Genomic DNA, 19,506 nt, shown 5'->3' with positions numbered 1-19,506 from the left:
GAGAAGAATGGTATGCAGCTGCCCAACAGTGCTCGGTATTTGGCCTTTCGGGCTCTCACTGCAATGGTGTCAGCTGGGTCCATCTTACGTCCCTCAGCCGACATAATTCTTCCTAGGTACCGGACTTCACACTTAAAGACATTCACTGGGCTTCAGCTTGACCCCATATTGCCTTAACCGCCACATCACCTTTCTAACATGGTTGATATGGCCCTCAAAGGACTTACTATAGACCAAGGTGTCATTAAAATAGGGCACACAGATCTCATCAGGTAACCCCTCCAAGCTCCCCTTCATGCATCTTTGGAAAGCTGCAGGGGCATTCATTAACCTTAAAGGAATCCTGATCCATTCATATATGCCCCATGGCATCACAAATGCAGGTCTACTTTCTTTTGCCATGAAGCCTTGATGGTAGGCTTTACTTTGGTCTAATAACAAAAACCATGAGTTACCAGCTAAACCATCAAGGATATCTTCAACCCTAGGACTGCGCTGCCAATCAGGATGGGTCTTCTTATTTAGTTCCCTGTAGTCTAGGCAAAGATGTAGACTGCTGTCTTTTTTTCTCACACACGCAACAGGTGACGCATAAGAAGATGCTGATTTCTCTATCCATCCCTGAGCGATAAGGTCATGCAGATAGTCTTTCATTTTCTTATACAATGGGAACAGTATCCTTAAGAGATATTTCCATTCTGAGACTCAATGCATCCAGTGTCATCATCTGACTGGGAAAATGAGGCACATCCATCTCTTAACGACAATTTCTCTCTCAGGCTCATCAAGATTCATTAAATCTACTGGAGGATCCCATTCATCATCGATGGTTTGGTCATTTTTTGACCGGATATGGTTCACTGACACTGGTGCAGACTGACATCACTGATCTAAGGTGAGGGCTGGATACCTAGATTGTGCTCCATGGGCCATGCCAATGACTGGCAATATTATGTCATGATCTGTGGGATTCTGTGCGTTCACTATGATTTAGAGAGGATTACCTTTTTTCAGTTTCAGCTGTCTCTTTGAACTCCAGACCCTGTGGCCAGTGGGGGTCAATATCAGGTTCAAACACTACAGTGGTGTCTTCCATCATTGGGCTTGTTGAAACTCGCACTCTTCTTGAATGGACGTGAGTTTGGGGATAATAACTTTTTCTCGGGTGGTCTTCACTATATATTCATGTGGTTGTTCCACTCGCACAAGGTCTATGAAAGCTTGAATTTTTGACGTGTCAAGTCCAGGGAAAGCCGTTCTAACCATCTCTCTCAGTTGTTCACTGCTTGTATTATTTGACGGCCCACTTTCACTGCCCTTTAAAATGTGCTCAGTCGCATTATAGCCAATGATGGGGTAGGACAAACGACCCCCTTTCGTCACCAGGATGGGGATAAAAAGGTCATTGACAGTTCTCTGCTCAATTGACAGCCCAAATGCGACCTCAGCCCATCAAAGAAAGTGTATACCCTCCCCATTTGCAGCTACTATTCAGAGAGTGACAGGAGCATCAATAATCTCAGAGACAGGTCTCAGCTTCAAACTCTGGGTTGCTTCATTTTCCCAACTTTCATCAATGATGCAAACTTGGGAGCCTGTATCCCATAGTGATATTGTTTTAACACCGTTCAAATAATAGTCAGCAAGACACTTTTTCCCTACTAAAGCTGCAGCACTTAAACTTTTCTTCACTTTCATCTTTTCTTTCACTTTCCTGCATTTTTACTGTATGCATTTTTTCTTGTGCACAGCCCAATGACTGATATGACAAATCTTAGAGCAGTAGAAAACACTCTGACATGGAAAACACACCCATAGTCTGTTCCCATCCCCACTCATACCACACTGCATATGCTTTTGGTGGGACACTAATGTGCTGCAGGTTGGCCCCTGTCCCGTGGGGGCAGCCAGTAGGCATACATTGAAACTTGCTGGCAAGGAAGCTGTTATGCGGGCCAGGGGCATCACGTACAAACAAAAACATTGTGTATGCCACCTTTTACACTCACAGTCGGATGTATCAAGAGTGAAGTGAACGTGAGAATGTGCGGAACTCCATGCCAACTTCATGTCTGGCATATGCACATTTCTAATGGTTTCTGTCCGTTGGCGACACTTAGAGGCCATGCAGTGAAACTGCTAACATTTGGAATTTGTTTACGAGTCTGTCGGACTACATGTGAAAACAATTACTTTAAATTGATTTAAAATCAACTTAAAAGTTGATCATTCGTGTAGTTATTTTATATATTGTTCAACTGCCCATCAGGAGACTGCGGTTACCCGCTAAAGACGTGGCTGCTAACCCCCCTCGCCAACCCCCAGACCGACCGAGAGCGGAGGCACCATGACCTCCATTGCTAATCAGTTGTTGAGAGAGCGATAGGCCAGCTAAAGAGTGGTGCTGCCTTGACAGGACCGGTGGCATGCTGTTGTACTGCCCTGACAAGGTTTGCCGCATTGTCCTGGCATGCGATGTCCTGCACAATGTGGCACACAGGCACGGCATACCACTGCTAGAGGTGCCCAACCTACCTGATTACCCTGGACCCATTAATGTTCAACCAAATGCAGAGGCCATTCAGGACCATCTACATGTAATTGCAACAATATAAATGGTAAACGGAGACAAATTCATTTTTGATGAATGACTTTTTTCTCCTTAAATTACGACTTTATTCTTGTACTATTACGACCTTTTTCTCGTTAAGTTATGACTTTATTCTCAAAATCTCAAAATTTTTTCATTCTCAATGTGGCCTTAATATTCTGTCGTAGTTTTCAATGTCAGCAACAGAACTCGAAACATTATGATCAACACGAGAGCACGCTTTAGGTCTAATTAAGCCTTAAACTCTTCGGTTAGAAATTCCTTCATCTCTACAGGATTACCAACAAACATTTCTCTTAAATAAGGTTATGGACGGTGATTGTCTTCCTGCTCTGAATCTGCTCCATTGGCAATGTTCTCTAGTTCACTTTCATCCATGTTGCGACTAGTTCTCCCTGTCACAGACATCACATTCAATAGACAACTGTTCTCCGCGGTCGAGTCTCCCTTATTTGTCTGATTTGTCTTATGTTTTTTACATTGTTTTCGTGTTGTTATGTCTGTCATGCATGATATGCACCGATGGATATACCCAGGGATCACCTTTTCTATGTGTTATTGTCCAATCCATTTAGGTTGAAATTGGTCTTGATGTTGGGAAGGCACATGATGCAAAATAAAAACTAAAGTAACAAGCCTGTTTTGAGAATGGAAAGTACAGATATTTGTGTTAAAATACAGGAGGCAAAAGTAAAAAGTTAATAGGCTACTCAAGTAAAGTACAAAAACCTGAAAACTCCAGTAACGAATTATTTGTACTTGATTAGTTCCCACCTCTGCCACACACACATACCATAAACAACCCTACACATACACACACACATACCATAAACAACCCTTCACATACATACATATATATACCATCAACAACCCTACACATACACACACGTTCCATCAGCAACCCCACACGCAAGCAAGCAAGCAAGATGGCATCGCAAGCACAACACAAGGCTCTGTCTCCTCAGTTTTTGCGAATTTTTCTGTTTATTTTTTTCCCTTGGTATATTTGTGTGAATTCGTCATACAGCTGACAAGAACTTTTGGACCTTGGTTCTCTTTGTACAAACAGAGCATTAGACAACCTCCAACTACCGCCGGAGTTAGCCAGGACACAGCAGTCTAGCAAATCAGCTGCCCCAACAGGAAGAGCCTGGCGGCGACGAGACCATAAACAAAGGCAAGGGAAGCGGGGAGCCCTCTGGGCTAGGCCAAAGCTAACCCCCCACCAGCCATCTCTGCCTAGCATTTACTCGGGTAAGACCAAAGGCGGCAGTCTGTGCATTTACGTAAAAAATGCATGGCGTATGGATGTTGTCATAACTGGAACTCATTGCTCTGTTAATCTGGAATACCTGATGATCAAGTGTAGGCCCTTCTACCTGCCTAGAGATTCACATGTACTGTTATCACAGCTGTCTATCTACCTCTGGATTCTAACACTAAAATAGCAATGAAAGAACTACAGGCTGCTATTAGCAAAAAGCAAACTGCACATCCATATGGGGCTTTTATTGTTGCGGGTGATTTCAGTCATTCCAGCCTTAAAACCGTACTCCCCAAGTTCCACCCAAACGTCTCCTGTCCTACCAAAGGAGACAGTATCCTGGACCAGGTGAACACAAATATTGCTGAGGCCTACAAGGCCACTCCTTTCCCCCACCTGGGACAATCTGATCACCTCTCTATCCACAGTTCTTCACTCCGCCCTGACCCACCTGGAAAATAACAATTCCTACGTCAGGATGCAATTCATTGATTTCAGCTCCGCATTTAACACAGTCATCCTCTGATCACTAAACTTAGTAATCTTGGCATCAGCACATCCTTATGTATCTGGACACTAGACTTCCTGACCAACAGACCCCAGTCTGTTAGGTTAAACAACCTCACCTCCTCCACTTTGACCCTGAACACCATAACAAAGGCGAGGGAAGCAGGGAGGCCTCTGGGCTAGGCTAAAGCTAACCCCCCACCAGCCATCTCTGTCTAGCATCCACAGGGCTGTGTGCTCAGCCCATTCCTCTACTCCCTCTTCACCCATGACTGCGTTCCTGTACATGGCTCCAACACCATCATCAAGTTCACAAATGACACCACGGTGGTAAGACTGATCATTGACAACGACGAATCAGCCTACAGGGAGGAGGTCCAGCATCTGGCAGCATGGTGCACTGACAACAACTTTGCCCCCAAAACCAAAGAGCTCATTGTGGATTATGTAAGACCAAAGGTAGCAGACACACCCCAATTCACACAATGGGACTGAGGTGGAGCGCGTCTCCAGCTTCAAATTCCTTAGCATCCACATCACTGAGGATCTCTCCTGGTCCTTCAGCACCTCCAGTTTGGTTAAAAAAAGGCACAGCAGCGCCTTTACTTCCTGAGGAGGCTAAAGAAAGCGGGCCTGCCTCCTCAGATCCTGGTGAACTTCTTCCAGTGCACTATCGAGAGCATCCTGGCAAACTGCATCACGTGTGGTATGGTAGCTGCTCCGCAGCTGACAGGAAGGCCCTACAACGGGTTGTGAAAAACGCCCAATGCATCATCAGTGTCCAGCTCCCAGCCATTGCTGATCTCCAGCACACGTGATGTCTACGACGGGCTCGCTGCATCACCAGGAACCCCTAACACCCCGGCCATACAGTGTTTGCCCTCCTCCCATCAGGGAGGTGGTACAGGAGCCTTAGGTCCTGCACTAGCAGGCTCAGGAACAGTTTCTTCCACAACACCATCACCATAATGAACTCTCAAACCCAGCACTAGCCACTCCCCCACTCCTCCTTCACATTCCTGGGCTTTAATTCACAGCACTAGCCCACCCCCCTCACACTCATGGACATTACACTGCTGTCTTTGCACGTATTCCTTACAGCTGTCTTACCTAATGTCTTACCTCACTGTTTACCTCGGGGTCTCACGGTCCCCCCACCTGTTTTGCATAAGCCATTTATTTATGCATGTACTTATTTATTTATTTATACTATTTGTCAAGCACAACAAAACAACTCTCTGTACTTGTTCCAATATTATATCATATTCATTCCATCCCATCTGTATATAACTTATATACCTATTCCCTGCATCTTACATGTAAACATTGCCTTGTCTGCAACTTCGTTTTATTATCTGTATATATTTCATGTATATATAACCATCTATCCCATATATACTCTCGCCTGTAATTATTGCATATAAATATTAATATAAATTGCTATTTAATATCAGTACCTTATTCTACTATTTGTACTTTCTGGTTAGATGTAACATTGCATTTCATTGTACTTGTAGTTGTACTATGTGCAATGACAATAAAGTTGAATCTAATCTAATCTAATATACACATACATACACACATATATATCATCAACAACTCTACAAATATACACACACATATATGCCATCAACAACTCTACGCATAACTACACACCTATATTATCAACAACTCTACACATATACACAAATATACCATCAATAACCCTCCACATACATACACACGTATACTATAAACAACCCCACACACACACACGCACACACACACACATACCATCAACAACCCTACTCATGTAATAAAATAATACAATTTTATTATAAATAAATTATGGATAAAAATCTCAAGGTGAATGTCAAGGTACTCAGCAATGATGTGCATCTTCTAGCAGTCAGAACCCTCTAAACTATCTAATGAAAACTCCTGATGGTATATCCTTTGCCACACAAAGGTATAACCCCACAGTTTATGAGCTCACTCATTTGTGCCATTAATACACCATTGTCATGCCAAAGAAAGAGTGGCTATAAGCCTATAAGTGGCTATATCCTACAACAGTGACCTCTCTGGCAATGAGACAAAAACAAAATCACTTTCTCCTTGTGTCCTCCATGACTGGATTTTGTATACTTCAGTCATGCTCAGTGCATGCATATTGCACAAAGAGAAGTATAAACATTTTAACTAGTTCTGACAAAAAGATCTTGTCTGTTGTATACAGGCCCATGGATCTTTAAAAGAGCCTTTTCAACCTTTTCCCTTTTTGTAGACACTTGTTCTTCTTCCTGTCTATATTTGAGCTCCATAATGGAGCATCTGGGGCTCCTCCAAAGCTACATTGACTGGCTCACATATCCTGAAGAAGATTACTTCACCCAAGATACCACTGATGAGGACCAACTTCTCCAACCAGATGATGAGACTGTCAACACCTCTGTCCTCCAGCCCTACTCAGGTCCTCCAAAAGGTGGCACTCCTACAGCACTCCAGTGTTTTATATGCCTCCATACTAATGTACATGTACTATGGATAAACTGGGCCATCTCATTTTCTAATTGCAGATCTGGGAAGATCTGACACACACTGTGGCTGACAGACAAAGTATGGCATGGTCCTCTCAAAAAGTGGTTAATGTCCAGACCTGGCCTAGACCTTGCTCCACATTCCAAGTTAGTGCTTTCTTGGGTTAGTTGATTATTTTGTGGCCATGGTTTCTCATCCAGAGTCATGTCTTTATGAGACTGGACTCAAGGTAGTCATTATAAAAAGTAAGTATGAGCTCTATGGATGCACAGGTATGGGGTAATGGTGTGGAGGTTCAGAAAGGGCTTGACGCTGAAAGCCACACTGAACTAAAAATGCATAAGTGTGTCTGGATTTGCACCTTGCTTAGCATATATTTGTGAATGTGGATTTGTGTGAATGTTTGTGGGGTGTTGGACAGGAAGAGTGTGCATGCATGGGTGCTTGTACCTGGCACTGAGGCTGGAGAAATCAGACTTAGAGACTGCAGTCTTCTGAATGCAGGGTTTCCTGCTGGTTTGGTGGGTGTTCTGTTGAACATCAGGGTTCTGCTTCCTCCAAGGTCTGTCCTTTGGGCTCCTGAGGGGAGGAATCTGGTTTTGCTCTGCAAATCTTTTCTCTTCCCCTTCCTGTGTGCCTGCCCTGAGGTACAGAATCCGGTTTGACTTTGTGTCTCTCCCTTCTGCCTCTTCGTGTTTCTCTGATATAGGTGGATAACACTGGATTGCTCCTCCATTGCCCCGCCCTTCCTTCTAGTACCATGATATCAAAAAACAGAATGCATTTACCGCAAAATTATATTCATAGTCAGACTGATTAGCTTCTCAGGCTCCTGCACCCATAGCCCTGTACTACAATGTCTGTATTAAAAATAGAACAAGTAAAAAGACAGCATTTTCAGTGTGGGAGGCATAGATTGGTTTCAGTAATCCAAAAACACAGAAAAGATTTTGATCCTCTTTGGATTAAACAGAACTTACACACTTCTTAGTAAAGTTAAGAGTTTTTTAAGAGATAACACTTATTTTATCACCAAATCAGAATGAGTTTTACTCACCAATACATCTACCCACCCTGACCAATATACGCAGTTCACATACGGCAAATATCTGTGTGAAGCCCGTGTGAGACAGTCCGAAGGGTTTTTTGCATTGGTTATTTGTAGTAGGGTCCCTCTGGCAAATTAAAGTCCTGCATTTTGTTGTTGTTTGTTTGTTTGTTTGTTTGTTTTTTATTTGGGGCTGATTTTTTTTTTCTGGAAATGTAATGCTTAAATTCACTGTAAATATTGGGGAAAAGGTGAAGGTCCTCAGACTCCAGCAGTGAGACTTAAAAACAATGACTTGAGAACAATGGGCCTCATTCAGAAGTTTTTTCTTAAATTTGTTCTTGAGAACGGTCATAAGAAAAAGTCTACATCAGATTCGTGACGTTTTCTTAAACCGCAGAATTGTTCGCACCTTTATTTTTATAATGATGAATTCCATTGTCGTTGTTGGGATAGGTTCCAGCACCCCCCACAACCCTAATTAGGGTAAGCGGCTTACATAATGAGTGAGTGTGTGAGTGAAAATTAGTGCAGACCCAGTAAACTGCAAACTACCCGAGAAATATCCCAAACAAAGTGGGCAGGAGTGATTTAGTCGACAAACAACGTTTTCTTGAGAAGCTTTTACACAGCAGAAAGGCAATTCCCTAAGTGAAAACCTGGGTGAAACACAACAGGAAGGGACAGGATAAAAGATTAATCAGGGATGTCCCATTTTTCCATTCGTGAGATGTGAACACAAATAACTGCTCAAACTAACCCGAATGTTTTGCAGCCTTTTAGGTAGTTATCAGTCAACCAAACAGTAAGGACCCAAGCCAACAAGAGACAATATTGAGGTGTCAACAAATTATTCATGCTATTTTTTAAGCTTTCTTTGACTGATGCATTTTAGTTAAGAATCAAATACACAGCAAACCAGTGCCACAGAGCATACAGAGCTGACATACAGACCACTGCTTTTACTCACACAAGGATGTTAAATTAACTTTAGAGAGTAAAATAGGGAAAACACAAACTCTCACGCACGCATGCACACTTGACTTGTGCAAGTGTCTGTGGGTGTAATTAGCCAAGTTTCTCTGGTTAATTACACCCAAAGAACCAGAGAATGTAGTCTCACTAAGTCAAACAGCTTAGTCATTCCTACAGAGAACTGACCAGACCTGCAGAGGGTAGTGCCTGTAGTATCACTATTGATAGTAATTAATTAAAAAAAAAACACTAATATGCCAGCTAATCAGCATCGTTTGTGTGTACTTTAATGTGGTCATTTTCCCTGCTCAATAACTGATGTTTCTTTATAGTGTGACTGAATGTGCAACAGCACTCTCTTCTCTTCCAACTCTTACCTTAAACTTCCTCTTACCTCCCTCTACCCACATCTCCTCAGGACATTAACAAAACCGTGATAACTGAGGGAGAACACAACACCCTCATTGGCATCATCACCATCATCATCATCCTCTCTGTCTTTCTCTCTCTCTCTCTCTCTCGCTCTCTCTGCTGTAGTGGCGTCATTACCCTGCAGGCAGTCCTCATTAGGCCAGCGAGCCAAAGGGCAAGTTGTGATTGGGAAAATAAGCCAGAGTCATCTTCAGCCCAAAGCAGGCTGACTGGAGAATGACCAACAACTCTAGTCTACTACGCACCTGTGATGCTGTAGTCTTACTAGACATCCGGGATATGATCTGAAAGATACACACACACACACACACACACACACACACAAATGAAAATTCATTATAAAAAAAACATTCCCTCTATTCACACACCTCCTGAATGTTATGCCCCTCCTCCCATTGCATTTTCCTTTAGCTGAGCTCTTTATCACTGTGATGGGTTGTGTACAGTACCTCTGATACCTGCCTACAAGCATTAAGTAGGTCAGCATGGTAGTAATTATGAATTCAGTTCTTCTGGGAAAGAGGGAACCCCCCATCATAATTTTTCATTACATCTCACCTCTCCGAGCATTCTCTCTCCCTTTCTCTCTCTCTCTCAGTTTTCTCTGAAGGGCTTTAGTACCATTCAGTTAAATCATGATTTCAAAACCATTACGTTTCTGCTGAAGTTAGTTAGTCCTGTATATAAAATGGAGCTGAAGCATTCTGAAAGTCAAAATTGGGTAATCATGGATTTGAAACAAATGTAAACCACACTTAAGAGAACAACTTCTGTTAGGATTTCATTTGATGATATTTATGAGGCAGCCATGGTGTTTTGGCTACTGTTGTTATGTATGTTGTTTTCGTCAATTAACATAATTTCTTGTTGCATTTGTATAATGTTCACTCAATGAGAATATTTGAAACATTTGAGATATCTCATGAACAGATCTTTACATGGAAATCTGAACTTAACTGGCTGAGTTACTGCCCAAAAGCTCACAGAGTCCTCCATGAGCCAGATGTGTGGGGTCCCCTTACAGTGGCTGACATAACTCTGCCACTAGCTCCTCCTGTACCTCTCGCTACTCCATTCTCCTCTTCAAAGAACAAAAGTCTATTAGCTGTTCCCAAACCAGAAGTGCATAAAAGCTACAGAAAAGTCACAAAAACATTTGGATTCTTGGTGTTTTACCACCTTAAATCCATCGCAGACCCATGTCTGGTCCCCTTACAGTTTGCATGTCGATTCAAGAGGTCAGCAGACAACACTGTAACTATGGGACTCCACTACGTTCTGCAGTATCTGGACCCCCCATGCACACATTCAAGGATCCTGTCTGTGGATTTCAGCTCAGCCCTCTGAGAAATCCTTTGCATTAAACTGTCCTGGCTGATTATTCTCTTTTCTGTCTGTCAGTGGATCACAGACCCTGTGCCTCTTGACGCATAAATTGTGATTGTCTGTACTTTGTTATGCTTACTGTTCTACTCTGTCATGCCCTGTTACTATTTTAACTGTTCTTTTATCATTGGGGTGGGTGGCGTAGTGATAGAGTGAGGTGTGGGTGGGTGGCGTAGTGATAGAGTGAGGAGTGTGTGGGTGGCGTAGTGATAGAGTGAGGTGTGGGTGGGTGACGTAGTGATAGAGTGAGGAGTGTGTGGGTGGCGTAGTGATAGAGTGAGGTGTGGGTGGGTGGTGTAGTGATAGAGTGAGGTGTGTGTGGGTGGTGTAGTGATAGAGTGAGGTGTGGATGGGTGGTGTAGTGATAGAGTGAGGAGTGTGTGGGTGGTGTAGTGATGGGGTGAGGAGTGTGTGGGTGGTGTAGTGATAGAGTGAGGTGTGTGTGGGTGGTGTAGTGATAGAGTGAGGTGTGTGTGGGTGGTGTAGTGATAGAGTGAGGTGTGTGTGGGTGGTGTAGTGATAGAGTGAGGTGTGTGTGGGTGGTGTAGTGATAGAGTGAGGTGTGGGTGGGTGGTGTAGTGATAGAGTGAGGAGTGTGTGGGTGGTGTAGTGATAGAGTGAGGTGTGGGTGGGTGGTGTAGTGATAGAGTGAGGAGTGTGTGGGTGGTGTAGTGATGGAGTGAGGAGTGTGTGAGTCTTATAGTGTCTTACATGGCTCTCCTGCCCCACCCTTAGGTTGTAGGTGAGGTCATGTGTGATGTCCTGGACGAAGCGATGGGAGTACTCAGGGTAAAGGTCAAGCACCTCATACAGGCCCTTCAGATTAATGCACTGCAGGTCACAGTAGGTGAGTGCCTTCACATCTGCATTCGTCTTAATGACACGGTCATACATGGACAGGTTGGCTCCAATCAGATCACCTTTCCCTGAGAACATGCACACACACACGCACACACACCAGGGTTAATCATACAAACACACACAAAACAATACGTACAAACTTGTCCTATGCAGTACCCTTTCCCAAACACACAGATCTAACTTAGAGACTATGAGTGTGTGTATTCTTTATTACCACTTATTTTTTATTTGCTTACAGGCAGTGTAAAACTTGGGGAAGATTATAGTTTCATCGCAAACTCAATGTCACAAAGTCCTTTCACAGTCAGCAGGAAGAGAGAGAGAGAGAGAGAGAGAGAGAGAGAGAAAGAGAGAAAGAGAGAGAGAGAGAGAGAGGGAGAGAGAGAGAGAGAGAGGGAGAGAGAGAGAGCGAGAGAGAGAGAGAGAGAGAGAGAGAGGGAAATAGAGAGAGAGAGAGAGAGAGAGAGACATGCTTGATTTCCACTCCTTGTCACACACTCATACAGATATGTACGCAGGTACACACACACACACACACACACACGTACAGACACATGCACACACACACACACACACACACACAGGCAGCCAGTAGGATTTTGAACAAAGGAATTGTTTTCACATGGCCTGCTGAATGTGTGAATTCTTAAAGGAAGAGCAACCAATCAGAATGCTGACAGCTCAGGTGCCCCTGTGAGCTGGCAGTCTACTTCACCACACCGCCTGAGTCATTATATGTATGAAACACAAATGTTGCTGGGTTTCTTGGTGAAATGTCATGTCCTGTTCTCCACGGAACAATGAGATTCTGAGATCATAAATATGTATTATTATGGAATTAAAATTAAAGCTTTAAATTTAATTCTGTAGTTTGCAAGTCAAGAATGATTTTGCTTTGTAAGTGTAATTGCTGAGAAAAGACAGATGCCTGCAGTTTTCAAGTGTAGTGTGTATGTGTGAAAAATGTGGATGTGTGTGCATGTGTGTTTGTGTGAATTTGTGTGTGTTACTGACCAAGGATTGCTAACACCATGCCATCCTTCAGCACCTCCATGGAGCCTGAGCAAACGAAGAAAAGGGCTTGTAGTGCATCTCCCTGTCGGAGGAGGTACTCCCCAGGAGCACAGAAAGATGTCTTGATGTGCAGTGAGAGAGAACGCAAGCAGCCACGGCTAAGTGAGGAAAACACAGCAAGCTCCAGGATCTCCTTGTTCAAATGCATGGTGATATCAGAACGCAACTCATCTGGAAAGTCCTTCAGCAACTACAGAAAAACAGAAATGGAATGAAATCACGGTAAACAAAAAAGCAGGGTTAGAGTGTATGTGAGAGAGGAGCAGTGGGGCGGAGTGTATGTGAGAGAGGAGCAGTGGGGCGGAGCAGTGGGGCGGAGTGTATGTGAGAGAGGAACAGTGGGGCGGAGCCTATGTGAGAGAGGAACAGTGGGGCGGAGCCTATGTGAGAGAGGAGCAGTGGGGCGGAGTGAATGTGAGAGAGGAGCAGTGGGGCGGAGCGTATGTGAGAGAGGAGCAGTGGGGCGGAGCAGTGGGGCGGAGTGTATGTGAGAGAGGAGCAGTGGGGCGGAGCGTATGTGAGAGAGGAACAGTGGGGTGGAGCGTATGTGAGAGAGGGGAACAGTGGGGCGGAGTGTATGTGAGAGAGGAACAGTGGGGCGGAGCGTATGTGAGAGAGGAGCAGTGGGGCGGGGCAGTGGGGCGGAGCGTATGTGAGAGAGGAGCAGTGGGGTGGAGCGTATGTGAGAGAGGAACAGTGGGGCGGAGCGTATGTGAGAGAGGAACAGTGGGGTGGAGCGTATGTGAGAGAGGAGCAGTGGGGCGGGGCAGTGGGGCGGAGCGTATGTGAGAGAGGAACAGTGGGGCGGAGTGTATGTGAGAGAGGAGCAGTGGGGTGGGGTGTATGTGAGAGAGGAACAGTGGGGCGGAGCCTATGTGAGAGAGGAGCAGTGGGGCGGAGCCTATGTGAGAGAGGAGCAGTGGGGCGGAGCAGTGGGGCGGAGTGTATGTGAGAGAGGAGCAGTGGGGCGGAGCCTATGTGAGAGAGGAACAGTGGGGCGGAGCCTATGTGAGAGAGGAACAGTGGGGCGGAGTGTATGTGAGAGAGGAGCAGTGGGGCGGAGTGTATGTGAGAGAGGAGCAGTGGAGCGGAGCCTATGTGAGAGAGGAACAGTGGGGCGGAGCCTATGTGAGAGAGGAACAGTGGGGCGGAGCCTATGTGAGAGAGGAACAGTGGGGCGGAGTGTATGTGAGAGAGGAGCAGTGGAGCGGAGCCTATGTGAGAGAGGAACAGTGGGGCCGAGCCTATGTGAGAGAGGAACAGTGGGGCGGAGTGTATGTGAGAGAGGAGCAGTGGAGCGGAGCCTATGTGAGAGAGGAACAGTGGGGCGGAGCCTATGTGAGAGAGGAGCAGTGGGGCGGAGCAGTGGGGCAGAGTGTATGTGAGAGAGGAGCAGTGGAGCGGAGCCTATGTGAGAGAGGAACAGTGGGGCGGAGTGTATGTGAGAGAGGAACAGTGGAGCGGAGCCTATGTGAGAGAGGAACAGTGGGGCGGAGTGTATGTGAGAGAGGAACAGTGGGGCGGAGTGTATGTGAGAGAGGAACAGTGGGGCGGAGCCTATGTGAGAGAGGAGCAGTGGGGCGGAGCCTGTGTGAGAGAGGAGCAGTGGGGCGGAGTGTATGTGAGAGAGGAACAGTGGGGCGGAGCCTATGTGAGAGAGGAACAGTGGAGCGGAGCCTATGTGAGAGAGGAACAGTGGGGCGGAGCCTATGTGAGAGAGGAGCAGTGGGGCGGAGTGTATGTGAGAGAGGAACAGTGGGGCGGAGTGTATGTGAGAGAGGAACAGTGGGGCGGAGTGTATGTGAGAGAGGAACAGTGGAGCGGAGCCTATGTGAGAGAGGAGCAGTGGGGCGGAGCCTATGTGAGAGAGGAGCAGTGGAGCGGAGCCTATGTGAGAGAGGAACAGTGGGGCGGAGTGTATGTGAGAGAGGAGCAGTGGGGCGGAGTGTATGTGAGAGAGGAGCAGTGGAGCGGAGCCTATGTGAGAGAGGAACAGTGGGGCGGAGCCTATGTGAGAGAGGAACAGTGGGGCGGAGTGTATGTGAGAGAGGAACAGTGGGGCGGAGTGTATGTGAGAGAGGAGCAGTGGGGCGGAGTGTATGTGAGAGAGGAGCAGTGGAGCGGAGCCTATGTGAGAGAGGAACAGTGGGGCGGAGCCTATGTGAGAGAGGAACAGTGGGGCGGAGTGTATGTGAGAGAGGAGCAGTGGGGCGGAGTGTATGTGAGAGAGGAGCAGTGGGGCGGAGTGTATGTGAGAGAGGAGCAGTGGGGCGGAGCCTATGTGAGAGAGGAGCAGTGGGGCGGAGTGTATGTGAGAGAGGAGCAGTGGGGCGGAGCCTATGTGAGAGAGGAACAGTGGGGCGGAGTGTATGTGAGAGAGGAACAGTGGGGCGGAGCCTATGTGAGAGAGGAACAGTGGGGCGGAGTGTATGTGAGAGAGGAACAGTGGAGCGGAGCCTATGTGAGAGAGGAACAATGGGGCGGAGCCTATGTGAGAGAGGAACAGTGGGGCGGAGTGTATGTGAGAGAGGAACAGTGGGGCGGAGCGTATGTGAGAGAGGAACAGTGGGGCGGAGCCTATGTGAGAGAGGAACAGTGGGGAGGAGCCTATGTGAGAGAGGAGCAGTGGGGCGGAGTGTATGTGAGAGAGGAACAGTGGGGCGGAGTGTATGTGAGAGAGGAACAGTGGGGCGGAGCCTATGTGAGAGAGGAACAGTGGGGCGGAGTGTATGTGAGAGAGGAGCAGTGGGGCGGAGTGTATGTGAGAGAGGAGCAGTGGGGCGGAGTGTATGTGAGAGAGGAGCAGTGGAGCGGAGCCTATGTGAGAGAGGAACAATGGGGCGGAGCCTATGTGAGAGAGGAACAGTGGGGCGGAGTGTATGTGAGAGAGGAGCAGTGGGGCGGAGCAGTGGGGCGGAGTGTATGTGAGAGAGGAGCAGTGGGGCGGAGTGTATGTGAGAGCATACACACAAGGGCAGATTTCCTTCTATCTGTATGGTGGCATAAAGAATATGAGGGTAATCTCACTCCCTCTCTTTGCCACCCCTTGCCCAGACCAGAGTGAGTTCAGCTTTTCAACATGTATCAAATTTTAAAGACACTAATAAAAGATGTGGAATTATAATTAGTGGGGACTGGAATTGCACCCTAAAATTTGACATTAGATAGAATTGGAGAGGACATCCCCTCTGTCCTATCAGAGAGGGCAGGGCAACTGAGGCTTCAGTAAACATACCTTTTTCCATTTTGAGAGATGTGGACAGTCCAACTACGTATTTTCTTTATTCTGGAAAGAGAAGTCTAATGATGGCTGTGAGACCTCTAATTCAACTGAAATGCACAGGATTGCAGGAAGGTTTTACTCTGAACTACATGCTGCTGACCAATCATATCTGCAGAGCTACTGCAAGGGCTCCAAAAGTCAGCACCAATACACAGAAAAACCTCAGACCAACCAATCACGACCCAGCAGACAATGGAGGGGTGGTAGAACGGTTGTCAACTGGACAAGACCCAGGTACTGATGGACTCCCGGCTGAATTCTACGAGGAGTTTTGGGGGACATCTGGTCAACACTTTGTTTCAGGACTGCATGAGGACTAAATCACTCCCCCCTAACTATAAGAGAGCTGTTCTCTCCTTATCACCCAGGAAAGGGGATCTCTGTGGATCTCTACCTCCAGTGGAGGCCATTGGCCCCCCTGTGAGCAGATTATAAAGTTGATTCAAAATGTCTTGCCAATAGATCCAATGGAAATATGTCTTTTATAATTTACAAAGACCAGCCATGTTGTGTTAAGGAGAGGTCTATCAGGGAAAATCTGTTTCTAATAGAGATGGGAGAAAAGATCAACACAGTCGGTCCTCCTTATCTGCGGGTTCCACATCCGCGGTTTTAACCAAACGTGGATCGAAAATATTTGGGGGGAAAAAAATTCCAGAAGGTTCCAAAAAGCAAAACTTGAATTTGCCACGCCAAACACTAGACTGAATCCATGGGAATGAAGTTATCTGTAGGCATGCACTGCTGTGGCCTCCAGTCATCTCACAGACCCTCTGTCTCTCTCCAGTCATCTCACAGACCCTCTGTCTCTCTCCAGTCATCTCACAGACCCTCAGTCTCTCTCCAGTCATCTCACAGACCCTCTGTCTCTCTCCAGTCATCTCACAGACCCTCAGTCTCTCCCCAGTCATCTCACAGACTCTCTGTCTCTCTCCAGTCATCTCACAGACCCTCAGTCTCTCTCCAGTCATCTCACAGACCCTCAGTCTCTCTCCAGTCATCTCACAGACCCTCAGTCTCTCTCCAGTCATCTCACAGACCCTCTGTCTCTCTCCAGTCATCTCACAGACCCTCAGTCTCTCTCCAGCACTCGTCGTTTGTGCATTGTTCGCCTCGCATCCCATTTGTTTGCTGCTTGTGTTTCAAAAGAATTTTATTTATAATTACAATTTCTATATGTACTTGTATTTTAAATATTCTGTGTTTTATTCTATGTATTTTTCTTTCAGGTCATTAAGCGAAAGCAATCTGTAAGTGTGGAATGAAAGAAAATGTTACATTGTTGCCGATGTGTATGTAGTTAGGCCTACGAAGGTTGCGTCTGTACTGAACATACACAGACTTTTTTTCATGTCATAATTTCCAAAACAATATAACAATATTTATATATCATTTGCACTGTATTAGGTATTATAAGTAATCTAGAGATGATTTAAAGTATATGGGAGGATGTGCATAGGTTGTATCCAAATACTACACTATTTTAAGGGACTTTAGCATCCGTGGTTTTTGGTATCTGCAGGAAGTCCTGGAACCAATCCACTGCAGATACAGAGGCGCGACTGTACATTGTAGTATCGCGATATTTTTGGCACGATATTATATTGATACAGCAGTGCCAAGTATCAGTATTTGTTTATTTAATATTATTTTACAATTTTTTAAAAGTTATTTAATATACTTTTATTTTGGTACATACATCTACTCTGATAACATTGCCTCTGAGGTTCACAAGATAGTGCAAGACCTCGTTCTTCTCTTGCATCACAGCGGAAATTGGAAAGGAAGTCAGAGTCGCCAAGATGGCTGCAGAGATTCCTATACGTAACGCATCATCTGCATTCAAGTCGAGAGTGTGGCTTTATTTCGGCCTCCAGAATACAGCAGACAATGTGCTTGACATGCAACATACCATTTGCAAATAGTGCAAATCAAACACTCGGGAAATACGACCAACTTCAGTGCTCATCTCAAAAGGCACCACCCTGAGTTACTGGGAGACAAATTGTACTATCCACAAAAAGTATAGTAGATAATTGTGTTCACAGAATTAAATGGGAAGATTCAAGTGAGATGAACTGAGTCGTGTGTTATTTTTCTTATGACTTATAATGGTTTCAGAACAGCGGTTTCAAATGCATTGGGGAATATACCAGTCTCAAGAGATGTGTCAGGTATTTTTAGAACAGTTGTGGAGACACTATTAAAGACATTTAAGAATTTAGTGTGGACAAGGTCAAGACAGCAAGTTGACAGTTTACTCTGTCTTACAATCTTACAGAGTTTCATTTAACAAACAGTGTGCATTACATAAATCAAAAGAGTCTGTAAGTTCAGAAAAATTTTGCTCTGCAGTGGCATCTAAGTACCATTTTTGAATTATGAATTCTCTTTTGTTATGAGACATATTTAACAGAGCATCAAAGAGCAGACAGTAATGATCATGGACAGAAATGTCGGACACTAAAACATTATCAATGCTTGTCCCATGTAAAAAAAAATGAAAACGACAGTGGTTGTCCTTTTGTCGATTCAGCTGTGTTTCTATAGGCTGTAGCATATTCATTAGGTTCTGTAAATGCATCGTGGCAACAATACAATAATGTGTTGACACCAGGCCTGGAATTTTTGTCATTTTAAGGGCGAGGCCACTTGGCCTTTGTTGGGGCAATTTTTTTAAGGGCACTAAGGCCACATGCTAGGGCAAAAAGGCCATCAGGTTAATATATATATATATATATATATATATATATATATACACACACATATGTGTGTGACTGTGTGTCTGTGTTCGTGTAGATAGATAGATAGATAGATAGATTTAAGATTAATTTACTGAATGGCTAGATGCATTAATGGATTTTTAGTACACAATGTGATTTGCCTACTTACAGAACAAGAAAACCACACTTTTCATCCAAACAATTTATTCATTAATTTATATAGCTACGGCCAGCTCAGACAAAGCAATTAAGGAGAGAGAAAAGAGTGTCTAGGGGAGTATGGATGCACGTAGGTTGGCAGGGGATACGCGTGCAACCATATCGCTACATCTGCGTGGAATTTCGCAAACAGGTCGATCTTCGCCCCATACAGATAAGAAGTTGTTCAGTGATGAAGGCGCTTACAGAGTGTGTATTGAAACATCGTAACTGCGACGCAGATGCAGTGAGCCGCACAGTGCAAACATGGCAGTCTGTCACTGGTACTGCGCACCAGTCTATTGGACTCGTAATTGTTATTCTATGCTATTTTGTGTGAAATTCCGTGCGAGTTAGTGAGATCCGTGAGATTCGGTATCATGAGAAATGTTGATAATCCATGAGGCTTGACAGCAGGGCTTCGAACCAGAATTTTTTTGCAATCGGTTCATTCTGATCACATTCAGTATTGTAACGCTTCTGGTTTTGCATTCCACCTTAAAATGATCGTTCCCGAACCAGTAAGAACCAAATGAAATACCGATTTATAATGTCCCATGCAGGGCTGTGTGACATGACAGTATGTAGCCTCTCTTGGACGGTATAAAAATGTCTATTGATCGA

The 19,506-nt window shown here is 45.1% G+C and overlaps 1 protein-coding gene across 1 annotated transcript in view; it reads right to left on the bottom strand.

Annotated features, from left to right (window-relative positions):
- kcnh8 (potassium voltage-gated channel, subfamily H (eag-related), member 8) overlaps positions 1–19,506 on the bottom strand; it is an 84,714-nt gene that overhangs the window by 11,685 nt on the left and 53,523 nt on the right. The window contains exons 10-12 of the mRNA XM_030788634.1: positions 12,619–12,868; positions 11,455–11,669; positions 9,568–9,641 (exon numbers count right to left, since the gene is read on the bottom strand). Coding sequence (XP_030644494.1) covers positions 9,568–9,641; positions 11,455–11,669; positions 12,619–12,868 — 539 coding nt within the window. The remainder of the gene's footprint in view (positions 1–9,567; positions 9,642–11,454; positions 11,670–12,618; positions 12,869–19,506) is intronic.

This window comes from Chanos chanos, chromosome 12 (assembly GCF_902362185.1).
Source record: "Chanos chanos chromosome 12, fChaCha1.1, whole genome shotgun sequence".
Taxonomy (NCBI): domain Eukaryota; kingdom Metazoa; phylum Chordata; class Actinopteri; order Gonorynchiformes; family Chanidae; genus Chanos; species Chanos chanos.
This window is presented reverse-complemented; position numbering and strand designations above follow the sequence as displayed.